This window comes from Branchiostoma belcheri, unplaced genomic scaffold (genome assembly GCF_001625305.1).
Source record: "Branchiostoma belcheri isolate BF01 breed outbred unplaced genomic scaffold, Haploidv18h27 scaffold168, whole genome shotgun sequence".
NCBI classification, from domain to species: domain Eukaryota; kingdom Metazoa; phylum Chordata; class Leptocardii; order Amphioxiformes; family Branchiostomatidae; genus Branchiostoma; species Branchiostoma belcheri.
The window spans coordinates 518,083-530,858 of NW_017803135.1; the positions used below are offsets into that span (position 1 = coordinate 518,083).

At 44.0% G+C, this 12,776-nt stretch overlaps 1 protein-coding gene across 1 annotated transcript; it reads right to left on the bottom strand.

Moving 5' to 3' along the window:
• Positions 1 to 581: 581 nt before the first annotated feature.
• Positions 582 to 9,864, bottom strand: LOC109466473 (ankyrin repeat, PH and SEC7 domain containing protein secG-like). Its single transcript, XM_019764193.1, has 11 exons — positions 9,038 to 9,864; positions 7,776 to 7,958; positions 6,785 to 6,965; positions 6,260 to 6,361; positions 5,450 to 5,624; positions 4,782 to 4,794; positions 4,175 to 4,327; positions 2,748 to 2,927; positions 1,784 to 1,964; positions 1,224 to 1,355; positions 582 to 843 (listed from the first exon to the last, which is right to left on the bottom strand). Exons 1-11 carry the CDS (start codon positions 9,117 to 9,119, stop codon positions 663 to 665), a joined length of 1,563 nt encoding a protein of 520 aa, XP_019619752.1. The 5' UTR covers positions 9,120 to 9,864; the 3' UTR covers positions 582 to 662.
• Positions 9,865 to 12,776: the final 2,912 nt, after the last annotated feature.

Below are 12,776 nucleotides of genomic sequence, written 5' to 3' on the forward strand. Positions count from 1 at the left end.
TTTTCCGATTCTATTTGGCCAATTTCTACTCTTTCTACCCCCTCCCGAAGCCTGGTAGAGGCTAGGGGTAGTACGGATCGTTAAAAGGGAGAGTCAGTCCGCGGGGAGGTTAATTTCGCCTAGCCTCTACCAGGCTTCGGAAGCGGCTGGTAAAGTAGAAATTGGCATGTTATAATAATTTATATATTTGGCCGATTCCTGCCTCTTTCCTGTCACTTCCAAAGACTAGTACACGCTAAAATTTCCCGATCCGTCTCCCCATAAAAAGCCCGTACATTTTTTTACATTTATAAATTTGAGAAGGTAAACGGTCTTCTTGGACTTTCTACGGTATTATACGGAGGAAACACGAAAAGACGATTCACTTTGCTCTTGTACGTGTTTATTGATGGTCTATTCTCTCTTTCTCTCTCTCTCTCTCTCTCTGTCTATTCACTAAAATATGTTGTCCGAGAATACAAAACGTATAACCGTGACAATATTCCATGACAGGCTATTAAATTATCACTACTAGTAACCTAACGATAGAGAAGGAAATGCGATCCATCCAAAACAATTCTTTGATACCACGGAGTGATAACCCAGGACATTTCATACCAAGGTTCAACATTCAAAAAGTTGTTGAGTCTGTAGACGGTTACGTTTGTGGTACATGCCCTAAGCTATATAAGTTTGGGGTTCCTTGTCATCAACTTGGCCAATTCTAGGAGGGGGTTTGGTTCGGCGCCGGTGTACGCGTCATGTCCGCAGCTCCTCTTGTGCCCGCTCAGCCAGTGTTGTTTCTGACAGTCTCGGCTGCAGTACCGGGTCAGCTTGCACTGGCCACACAGCTTCAGGGTGGACCTGGAGAGGAGGGAACACAAGGTATTCAATACTGTGGTAAGTAGGCAGAAAAAAGTTTATGCTGAATGACTCCAAATGGTTTTGCCCCTAGTTACCGTCATCACACACATACACGCACAGACAGACAGACACGCACGTACACGCACACACGTACACGCACACACAGACACACACACACACACACACACACTGACACACACACACACACACATACACGCGCACACACACACACACATACACGCACACACACACTGACATACACACACACACATACGCACAGACACACACACATACACACACACACACACACACTGACACACACACTCACACTCATACGCATTGAAAACAATATCACAGCACCTGGATGTAACACAACCCACCTGTAGCCCGGTTTGCCACATGTAGGGTTGCAGCATCTCAGCAGCTTGGTCTCAATCGCCTCTTGTATCAGCTCCGTCAGCTCTTTACGTGCGCTGTGGTACTTTTCTCCAAATAGGTAAAACTCGCAGAGCCTAGTGGAAATGTGAGCAGGAAATGGGAGACTTTAGACATGTATTTTGGTTTTTCATGACCTTTATATGCTCACCCCATTTCCCGTGCTTGACCTTTTGACCTAATCTCCAAGCATATCCTAGGGTGGCACAATACAGTATCAAATTGGCCAGGCAGTGTCCATTGGCGCATTGGACCCTCTCTGGACAATGGATACTGCCTGGCCAATTTGGTACTCTTATGCCACCCTAGGATCTGCTTGGAGATTACCCAATCTGCCTAATAATATCTTCACCCCACCCACGTGCTGTCAACCTACTCTTGACTCAAGTTTACCCCATGGCCTTTTGACCTGTCATTCTGCCTGTCAATCTCACCCCCCCCCCACCAACGGGCTGCCCAGAGCTCAGCCACCCAAAACAATACTTTCGTATCAGTCGAAACTTACCCCTTGGCGGTCGCGCCCTGATTGGCGGTCAGATCAACTCTCGCCCCAAGCTCAATCAGTTGCCGAGCGGTGCCCACTTGTTTGTATTGGATAGCAACCATGAGTGGGGTCATCTGGGAGGCGTCCCGGATGTCTAACGTTGCGCCGTGTCGCACCAGCAACTCCACCACTTCTGTGTGCCCTGGGGTGAAGTTGCGACGTGAGAAAAGTCATAAGCAACGTTACATTCCAAGAGGTGAGAAAGAAAATAATTGAGTTTATTGCAAGTTCCTCCCCGAGGTAAAAAGGATAAAAACAATGAAACGGTTAACAAATTAAATACAGCAGTGGCTAATCATGATAAAAGGTAGTCGTCTGGAGCTACTAGTATGTCTGAAGGGTTTGACTTATCTTTTGTAACCCATGGAAGACGTAATACTAAATATTACGCATCATGAAAACCATGATGAACGTCAACCGTTATCCGCTTATCGTTAACTTCCCGTTTTCCCCCAGATAATCCGTGGTCTTTTGCTCGCCCAGCTCAAAGACGTCACATGTTGAGTTTAGCTTTAGTTTATTTATTTATTATTTGCTTCAGGCCAGAGGCCAATATAAAAACAGTGTCAATACAAAAACAAGTACAGATACACAAATCACATACAGATGTTTTAAAAATGCGGCCAGTAGAGGCTCCATGTAAACACGTCCAAATGACAAAGCGTGTATACAATGCTGTGTATACAAGGCGCTTGACAAATGAATAGGACAGTTTGCGCCACCTGGCGTCGAAGGTGTCGATACATAAGCAAGCACATAACAAGCTGTTGCTACACCACCTAGACAGATTCACCAGCATTTTAAGAGCGTACGCTGTCTTAAAACGCTGAAGCACACCAACACTGAGGGTCTGTAGGTCCGTAGAGTGAATGTTTAGTTTTAGCTTCGACTCGGGTATCATTATTTTCATAAATCTACGACCTACCTTGGCTCGCTGCTGCATGAAGGGGCGCGGATGATGTTCCTGAGGCTCTCTTCGACACGAACGCCCCCTTGCGGATCAGCAGCTTCACGATGTCCACATCCCCGTAGACGGAAGCCAGGAAGAGAGACGTTTGTTCAATCACACGTCCGCGTCCCAACTGGTCGTAGTCAACGTCGGCACCTGGGTTTGGTGGTTACAGTCTGCGTTAGTAAACCTGAATTACTACTAGGGATGGGCACTGAGATTGAGTGTATAACAAGTCGCCGCGTCGCGTGCCTGCGAAGCTGGTGTGTTACGCCTAAGGGGCAGTTATATAGCCTCCTTTTCAGGCGTTCCCGGATCGGTCGTTCCACGGAGATATATGTAGGGTTCGGAGCTTCTATTGCGTGCGATCTGCGTTTGATCAGAAAATACCCCTCCCCTCCCCCCCCCCCCCCACAAAAAAAAGAACGAAAAAAAGGACCGATCCTGGAACGCCTGAAAAGGAGGCTAGGTTATATATCTGTATATTGTGTGTCGGACTGTGTCCTACACAATATACAGAGATACACAAGGCTTTTACGCTATCCTAATAGCATTTGTGAATGAGACTGCTGGGAACATAGTTACTTTAATAGTATTGTGATGTGAACAAAAGACCAACAACAGTCGTGCTAGAATTCCCTTGTTCGAGCTTGTATGCAAATATTACCTAGTAGTACACAATCGGTGAAACATCAAAAGGTGTCGCTAGTGCGCTGCACTTCACACTTGTGCGCGAGTCCTAATCTGTTGATTTAATCTGTTGATCTACATTTCAACAAGGAGGTTTAAACCTACTTTCATTTCAATAATGATCTTCTGGTTTACGATGAAGCCATTTTTTCAAACAAGTTCAAACTCAAACAACACTTGTGGAAATTATAACACTAAAATCAAGGAGCTTGTTAATGTAACGTCCTTATAACGTAATTACGCGTAATCAGGCCAAGGGTATAGCCTCTTCGGGAGGCGGTCGGAAAGAGTAGAAATCGGCCAAATAGAGAGATAACATGCCAGGGGAATTGGTCTGCGCTTTAGAGAACGGTTTGTCAGGTGCGTCAAACTGCCCCCGAAGCCTGGTAGAGGCTAGCAAGGGTAGACTGTTAGTTAGCACCTCTCGCTAAACTCCCCTTGCCCCGGAAGAAATCTGCTACGAGATTACCGGAAGGTACATAACCTGCAACATTTGATGTCTTTCTCTGTTGAACGTCCTTGCTTGTAGAGGCTATTAAAACGAATACGTGCTTTTACGGGCTTTCAGAGCTGCCCTTACGTCTTGGAGATGTTGTACATGGATTTACATTTTGCGTATTAAAAATCTTAACTTTGATAGTAGAAATACACTAAAGAGTGTGTCAGAGGAGTACAATTTTGCAATCTTGGGTGCCTTGTGTAGGCTAGCTTACCTGCTTTCAGAGCATCTTTAACGCCTTGTAGACAGCTGTTCTGAGCAGCGTACAGCAGAGCTTCGTTCGCGTTTTCCGCCATGTCGTCACTCAGGACCGCTGTTGTTGTTGTGGGCACAGCTTGTGTGTCGCTGCCGGAGTTTGAACTGAAGACTGTCAGAAGTGTGAAGAGGCGTGGGGAGAACTGGCCACGTGACCTACATCTGGCTACGTCAGCTATTGCAGTGGGCGGGGCTTAGCCTCCACCAGGCCTTCCCACGGGGGTCAGATCGCGTAGCCTCTACCAGGCTTCGGGAGGCGGCTAGAAAGAGTAGAAATTGACCAAATAGAGAGATGACATGCCGGGGGAGTTGGTCCGCTTGACAAGTACTTTACTCTCTAGTGGACCAACTCCCCTGGCATGTCATCTCTCTCTATTTGGCAATTTTCTTCTTTTTCCGACCGCTTCCCGAAGCCCTGTAAAGGCTGGCTAGAGTAGAAATTTGTTATCTATTTAGCCAGTTTCTGCTCTTCCAGCCACTTCCTGGTAGAGGCTACATTTCCCGATCGGTTTCCCCACAGACAAGCCTGGTGGAACTTATTGTAGCCTTTACCTTTGATACAATACTTTCGTGTGACATCTGAGAAGGTTAAGATCCAATAGTGATTGGGTCTTACTCTAGCTCTCTGAGCAGAGGTTTGGGTTTTGGGCTATTTTTGGGGTGTTTTTAGACTTTTTATTTTTATTTTTTACCTGAAAATTCCAGCACAAAAAATAAACCCCAATAAAAAGAAGTCTAAAACACGCCAAAAATAACACAAAACCCAAACCTCTGCTTAGAGAGTACTTAGTAATTGGGTCTGCCATATACACAGTTTGCTGGAATTTCGACGGCATGATAGAAGGAAACATAAAAAGACGGTTTACTTTGTTCTTGAACGTGTTGTGTTTATTGTTTCAATTGGTCGTTATTACAGTTCTTCATCAGCTTTCAATGAACATCGGCCAAAATCACCAACCAAAGCAATTTACAGACCAATGAGTTTAACAAGCTAGGAGCAAGATCCTGGGTACAGACAAGTCCACTACTCAGCCGCCCAAAACAATATTTTTGTTGGTGGGATTAGCGACAAAAAACGGCCATATATAAAAAGCTAACGATCATTTCCCTACAACCTCTGCTTGGAGAGTACCCTGAAGTGATGTTTGGGCATTTCAACCAAAGTTGAACATGCAAAAAGTTGTGAAGTCGGTAGAGCACAGTTTGATACACTTGTCCTAAGCTATATTTGCACATATTTTTGTTTGACAGTCTTCAACTTGGAAAATTTTAGGTAGGGGTTTGAGCCATCGTCAGAGAACGTGTCATGTCCGCAGCTCTTCTTGTGTCCGACAGACCAGTGTTGTTTCTGACAGTCTCGGCTGCAGTACCGGGTCAGCTTGCACCGGGCACACAGCTTCAGGGTGGACCTGGAGAGAAAAGACCGTAACAGTTAAACTGAAAAGAATTCCGGAAAGTTGTGGGGTCGAACCAAGAGGTCCCGGGTTCGAGTCCTGACATGCTGCCGATCTTGTGCCCTTGGGAAAGGCACTTTACACGACTTTCCTCACTTAACTCAAGTGAAAATGAGTATTGTCATGTTCTGTATTTGTACTTGAGTATGCCGTCGCCATGTTTGGTCATGAAATGTTTGAATAGAAAAAGGTTTTCAACTGTTGAAAACCTTTTTTAAATTAAAATCGTAGACTACAAATACGGAGGAATTGGACAAGGTGCTATTTGCAACTGCATAATGTTTACCTCCACATTGTCTAGCCTAACAAATGCTGCTCTGTTTATTCTTACTTATATTAAACACATTTCTATGTACATGTATGGTGAACAGCCTCTCTGTCCTGCCACTTGCTTCATAATTAAGAGTTACTCAATGACCCGCTCCGAGGTGTATATACTGTGATAAAGCATTGTCGTAGCTATAACCACCGAATAAAACCACCGCGAGTGAGCGTACCCCCTTTTATCTGAGGACACAGACAGACACAAACACAGACAGACACATCGAAAACAATATCCACAACCCAGAAAAGGGGGTAACGAAACCTACCTGTATCCCGGTTTGCCACATGTAGTGTTGCAGCATCTCAGCAGCCTGGTCTGCAGTGCCTCTTGTACCAGCTTCGTCAGTTCTACGTCCCGTTCGCAGTGCCTAATTGGGTACAAATGTAATAGCATTAGAATTGGTTTGAGGAAAACATTACAGCAGAAGTCTGCACAACAAGTCAAAGATTCTTAAAAAAATCCGCCATGTGCACGTTTTCAATTTTGTGTGGCGAGAAGTAGGCAAGAAAGGCTCTGATTTAATGTTTCGTTTCTTACTTTGATGCGGTGATATGTGCTGCTGGCTGTGTATATGTGATGTTATCACTGAATCAAAACCATTTGTACAATAATTGAGTTAAAATTTCAAAATGTAGGGACCTTGTTTTTCTCGACCCGCCTTGTTTTTTTTTCGCACGCTCGCATTAAATTTGGAGTCTGTGGAGGACGCCATCCACAAAATTTACTTGCTGTGGCCTAAAGCAAACTATACTTTCGTATCTGGAAGAGACAGTCGTTCATTCTCACTTACTGTTGGGCCGTCAAGCCTTTGGCGTCAGTCAAATCAGCTCTTGCTCCGAACTCGATCAGTCGCCGAGCTACGTCGACCTGTTTGTAAGAACAGGCCACCATGAGCGGCGTCCTCTGGTAGGCATCCCTTGTGTCTAATGTTGCGCCGTGACGCACCAGCAACTCCACCACTTCTGTGTACCCTGGGTTGGATTTGTGATGTGAAAAATGAATCAAGTAGCGTTTTATAAAATGAAATGAAATGAAATACCTTTATTGTACATTCATGCCACGACGGGCTAGGTATAGCCTGGTATCCAGTCGTACGTGATTGTGGGTATTGGGGTGTTCAGGCAGGTTGTGTCTTCGGGGGCTCTAATAGCTTCCCCCGCCCAGTGTAACAGACCGTCCCGGTAGGAGAGTTACGCTAATAAGAGACAGTATGCTTGGGGATTTGGTTTCCCCCAACACGATAGACTGTTCGTGGAGGGCTAATCAATCTCTCGTGAAATACACGGGGAAACCTATGTGAGGCGGGCGGGACAGAGCTCTTTCGGCCCCGACCACGATCAGACTGGATACCAGGCTAGGCTAGGTACAGGTCAAGACATAACAGACACATGACAAACGTATAGAAAAGTGGAGACTAAAGATGCATACCCGCGATGTCGGCCCCCTTCGCGGTTCAATGTAGGGTGATGGGCCCTGGCCTGATGTATATGGCTTCCTTCACCCCTCTCAAGAAAAAAGTCTTGTTTAGTGGGTTGGGGGCCGACATCGTCTACCAGACACCTTTGACCCAGTGTTGACGTCACACTTCAAAGAAGCCACATGACAAGCCTCACTGGGTCAGTCTACTGAGGAAGACCAGAGTGACTGGTCGAAAGCTCTATGTGAGAGAATTTTTTGTGTTGGACCAGAAGTTTTAACTTTAAACATGTAACTACCAGCACAGATAAACTTTCATGATAGTCTTTGAACTGTTGTTGTTTTTTTTTTCATCGACGACCTACCTTTGGCCGCTGCTATAAGAAGGGGAGAATTAGATTTTCCAATGGATCTCTTCGTTAAAGACGCCCCCTTGCGAATCAGCAGTCTCACTACACCGGCATGTCCCACGAAGGAAGCGATGTACAGAGCTGTTGCGTCGGTGATCTCATGGCCGTCCCGGGCGCCGGCGTAGTCAATGTCCGCACCTGCGTTTGGTCATTACAGTTAGTTTAAGTCGCACACAAGACAGTCAACTTATGCTGAGGTCACAATTCAAACACGGGGCCCAGCCGGGCAGCGTTTGGGAACGAAAACTACGATATGCAAGACAACAAAACACAGAAAAAGTGTTTGACAATAATCATGGACACTATTTCTGTATATTCTTGATATATATTGGTAATTTGTCGTTCATACATACAGCCTGGCCGGGCCCCGCTTTGGAAATGTGACCTAAGCATTACCGGCCGCGGACGTCCTCTCGGATGGGACGTAAGGCTGGAGGCCCCGTGTTTGAGTAGTCTCCACCAGACTCCTTTGTAGCCCTATTAATGCTTAGGTCACATTTCCAAACCGGGGCCCGGCCGGGTAGTCATTTGGAACGAAAAAAATTGTATAAAACGTAACAAAGCACAGAAAGGTTGAAAAATATCAACAATGGAACTATTTACGTATATTCTTTATGAAAATTGTTGATTTTTCATTAATCGAAACAGCCCTGCCGGGCCCCGGCTTGGAAATGTGACCCCAGCATAAGTAAATAGTAGAAATCGACCTACAAAGATCCATGCAGGCCAATTGCGCTTCAGAGTCCTTCTCTGGCCGACCATCTCCCCTGGTCAGATACCTTCTTTTGTAGGTCGATGAGTCTGATGGAGAGTAGTGTTTGGAGAGCCACACCTCGAGGGTCAACCACAGTTCTCGAAACACCGTGCTCGAAAAGAGTTGCGGGTCCTTCCCGGTGTGAGTGGGTCCCGGGCCTACGCAACGTGTACTTATTGCAATCTCCAAGCAGATCCTATGGTGATCCTCTATCAGGCTTCAAAGTTCCGGATATAATCTCCAGTCAGATTTCTTCGGAGGCAATTAACTCCCATTGCCCCCGAAGAAATAGTATTTTCGAAATCTAGATATCGCTCTATGTTGTACATCAAGATATCGCTCTATGCTGTACATGGATTTACATTTTGCGTAAAATCTTAACGTTGATAGTAGAAATAGACTAAAGAGTATGTCAGAGGAGTACAATTTTGCAATCTTGTGCGCCTTGTAGAGACTATCTTACCTGCTTTCAGAGCTGTTTTCACGCCTTGAATGCTGCCGATTTTAGCAGCATGCAGCAGAGCTTCATTCGCGTTTTCAGCCATTTTGAATGACCGCTGTCGTTGTGGACACAGCTTGCGCGCGCGTTGTCTGAGCTCGAACTCGGAAGACGTGACTCGGAAGACGGAGAAGTTGTCTTGGCAACTCTAGGCACGTAACGTATTGTCTTGTCATGTGACCTACTGCAGTGGATGGGGCTTTGGGCTGTCTTTCCTCGTCATGGCCGCTAGGTGCGTGACTATAGCATCTACCAGGCACCGCGGATATGTAGCTTACATCATACAGAGGGTCGGACTCTGCTCTCCACTCGCCGTCATCAGCTGCAAACTGGCTTTCCTTGACGTTTCGCCCCTTGTTGCAGTACGTCTCTAGCCAGCGGGGCGACAGCGACGGCCACTCGCTGCCCGGCGAGTGGTTATTGGGTGGTAGTCCTCAGTGTCCATACCCAGAGTGAGGCATCGACGGTAGTCTTGGTGACTCTCTTAGTTACTTCTCTCCTCTTCTTTCCTGTTACTCCTAACTGTCCCAGTGCCTTCCACAAGGTCTGTCCTATGAAACCCCTGCATCCTACTTCCACTGGGAAGTACCAGGTCTTCCAACCTTTCTCTCTACATCTGCTCACCAGTTCCTGATACTTCATTCGTTTCCGCTCGTTCGCTTCTTCCATCCTGTCCTCCCGGGGAACAGTCAATTCTAGCAGCACTACCTGGGTCGTTTTCCTAGAAAACAGGATCAAGTCTGGTCTTAGGTTCGTGTCGATGATATCTGCCGGGAAGGCCAGTTGTTTGCCAACATCAGCATGTAAGGACCAGTAGACATTGGTCGAAATAAAGGGACAGTATACCAGAGAAGATCCCGACCTTAGAAGATCCGATTGACGACCCACGGAGCCTGTCGGGGGTCGCTAGCTTCAAACGATATCAAATTAATCCCCCCAATATTCTTACAAAGTAACTAGATCAGCGCTGAATATCATTTAAGCAATAAACCCGTGGGTCGCGAATTGGATCTTGTATATACTAGTACCAAGGACATTATACACAGATGTATATAATGTGTATAATGTCCTTGTATATACATTGTAGTCATTTAGTAAACATTGTGTAGTTGTTATATTGTAGTGTTGTATGTATTGTAGTAATTTAGTAAACATTGTGTAGTTGTTATATTGTAGTGTTGTATACATTGTAGGTATTAAGTAAACATTGTGTAGTTGTTATATTGTAGTGCTGTATATATTGTAGTCATTTAGTAAACATTGTGTATTTGTTATATTGTAGTGTTGTATATATTGTAGTTATTAAGTGATGATGGTGGCATTGTTATGTTATCATGATGTAATTTTAATGAACAGGACTCCATGATCCAGGAAGACTAGCAAGGAATTGTTTTCTTTTATTAATTGAGTTTCTAATAAACATAAACATGCTTATCATACAACGTACACTGTTTTATCCAACATATGTGTGATGTTTTAATCCAATCTGCCACCGATCTGTCATTTTAGATTTAATTCTATGGCAACTGTTGTTTAGCAATCTTACATTTGATATAAACCATCTAAATCTACCCTGTAGATTGTTGCAATGTAGCATTGTGATAAGGATATTAGTACATTATTGCATTAGAGTTGGTTTGCTTATCATGATCAAGGCTAAGATATACATGTAAGTGTGGTCTCATCTATGTAAACATGTACGACATGTATATAGAGTTCTTTAGTGCAAGTTCATGCACGACGGCTAATTGCAAACACACATTGACGACAACAATGAGTACAGAATGTGGTGATATAAAACTGTCTGCTAACATGAAGTTTTACCTATACGATATACTTATTTAACCTACTACTAGTATCTCTATTTAGATCTAATAACGCTGGTAAATACGATAAACAAAACAGTGCCTCTTGTAGAACAGCCGTTCTATGGCATTTCTAGAATGTGTTGTCTCAAGCAAAGTTTTTAAGGTTCTAATACTGTAACCAAGTACAGTAGGGGCAGCATCACTAGACTGTTAGCTTAAAACAATGTTTAGAGTAAGATAGATGTAACGAGCCATTCGGTGTAGCTGCCACCACGCCGCATGCCTGCGAAGTTGTGTGTTATATATACACCGAGGGGCGGTAATACCGGCCGTACAGATACACATACCCAGAATGGACACTGCACTCAGATACTGTAAGATCTGCAACTTACTCAAATAAAAAAAAATATTATGAAATCTTAATCTTGCAGATAACCGTTTATATATAGTATCGTTCTTGGCGTTAGTAATGCTTAGGTCACATTTCCAAAGCGAGGCCCGGCCGGGCTGTCTGTATGAACGAAAAATTAACAATTTATATCAAGAGTATATAGATATAGTGCCAATGGTTATAATCGCAAACGTTTCTGTGTTTTGTTGACTTTTATATCGTACTTTTCGTTCCCGGCCGGGCCCCGGTTTGGAAATGTGACCTCAGCATAACAGGATCTAACTTAATATACAATATCATAATAGAAAGTTTATTGCAAATTCATGCCCGAGGGCTAATTGCAAGAACATAATAACAACAGTGAACAGTAGAATGATAATAAGTGATGCTAATGCTATACATTTGTAATTATTGTTGGGTTTGACTTCTTTTCCGTGTGCAGTGGAGTATGAAATGGCCGACATTTTGCGATATATATGAATTGGGAGGTGTTAATAGAAATGCAGTTTTTTGTAGGCTGGGAAGGTGAATAAAGCTGGGGAACATTTTGGTGACCATTTCAAATAACTGATCTCTTTCGGTGCTATAATGAGGGCAGTGACAAATAAAGTGCATTTCATCCTCCACTGCGTTTCCTGTACAATATTTACATATTCTGTCGTTAACAGGCAATTGTTTGTATCTACCCTTTTCTATTTCTAATGTATGAGCGCTAACTCTAAGCTTACATATGGCAGATCTAACATCGAAGTCTTTGATGTGAAGATAACGTTCCATTGTGTATACAGGTTTCAGATGTCTATAAAATCTTAGCTTACCGACATCAACAGAGAGATTGTGAAGAAAGGTTTGGATATACATGTCAGAGAGTCTACTTCTAAGTAATGTACATATGTGTTGCTTATCGAGATCTACGTTGTCGTTATGCCAGATATATGAGAAACCACTGTGGTCAAGTATTTCTTTCACATGGTGTAGCACATTTTTAACATATGTTTTTGAGATAGTAAAGCGTCGACTTGTAGGGGATGTGTATTAGCGTCTAGTTGCCTCAGTCTTAACCAATACTTGACTAGGCGTACCGATACGGCTGTGTCTAGTGACAGTCTACCGAGCTCTGCTTTGCATGCTCCGTTGCTAGCGTTTCTGTGTACCCCAAGAATGTTTTTACAGAAGCGATTATGGACAGTTTCAATAGGACAGTTGTCATTTGAAAAATCTTTTCCCCAGATTTCACAACCATATAACATTATTGATTTGATGCACACGTCGAAGATCCTTAGTAAAGCTTTTAATGAGATTTGAGAGCGGATAAGAGATTTGATGCTAAAAACAGCTTTGCGACCTTTTAAAGCAAGTTGTTTCTTAGCTAGTGAGAAACTGCCAGATGAGGACAACAACAGACCTAGATAGCAGTACGACGTAGTAATTTCTATATTTTCTGAGCCGAGCAGGAATTTTGTATTTCTGTATATGCGCCCTGTTTTGTTAAAAAGTACAATTT

Bases quoted from the DNA above. Each gene is read 5' to 3' on its own strand.
- LOC109466473 (XM_019764193.1), bottom strand. From the start codon at position 9,119: ATGGCTGAAAACGCGAATGAAGCTCTGCTGCATGCTGCTAAAATCGGC. The intron at 5,625-6,259 runs GTAGGTTTCGTT...TTTTCTCTCCAG, and splicing joins TGTGGCAAACCGGGATACAG to GTCCACCCTGAAGCTGTGTG. The intron at 2,928-4,174 runs GTAAGCTAGCCT...CACCAAACCCAG, and splicing joins TAAAGATGCTCTGAAAGCAG to GTGCCGACGTTGACTACGAC.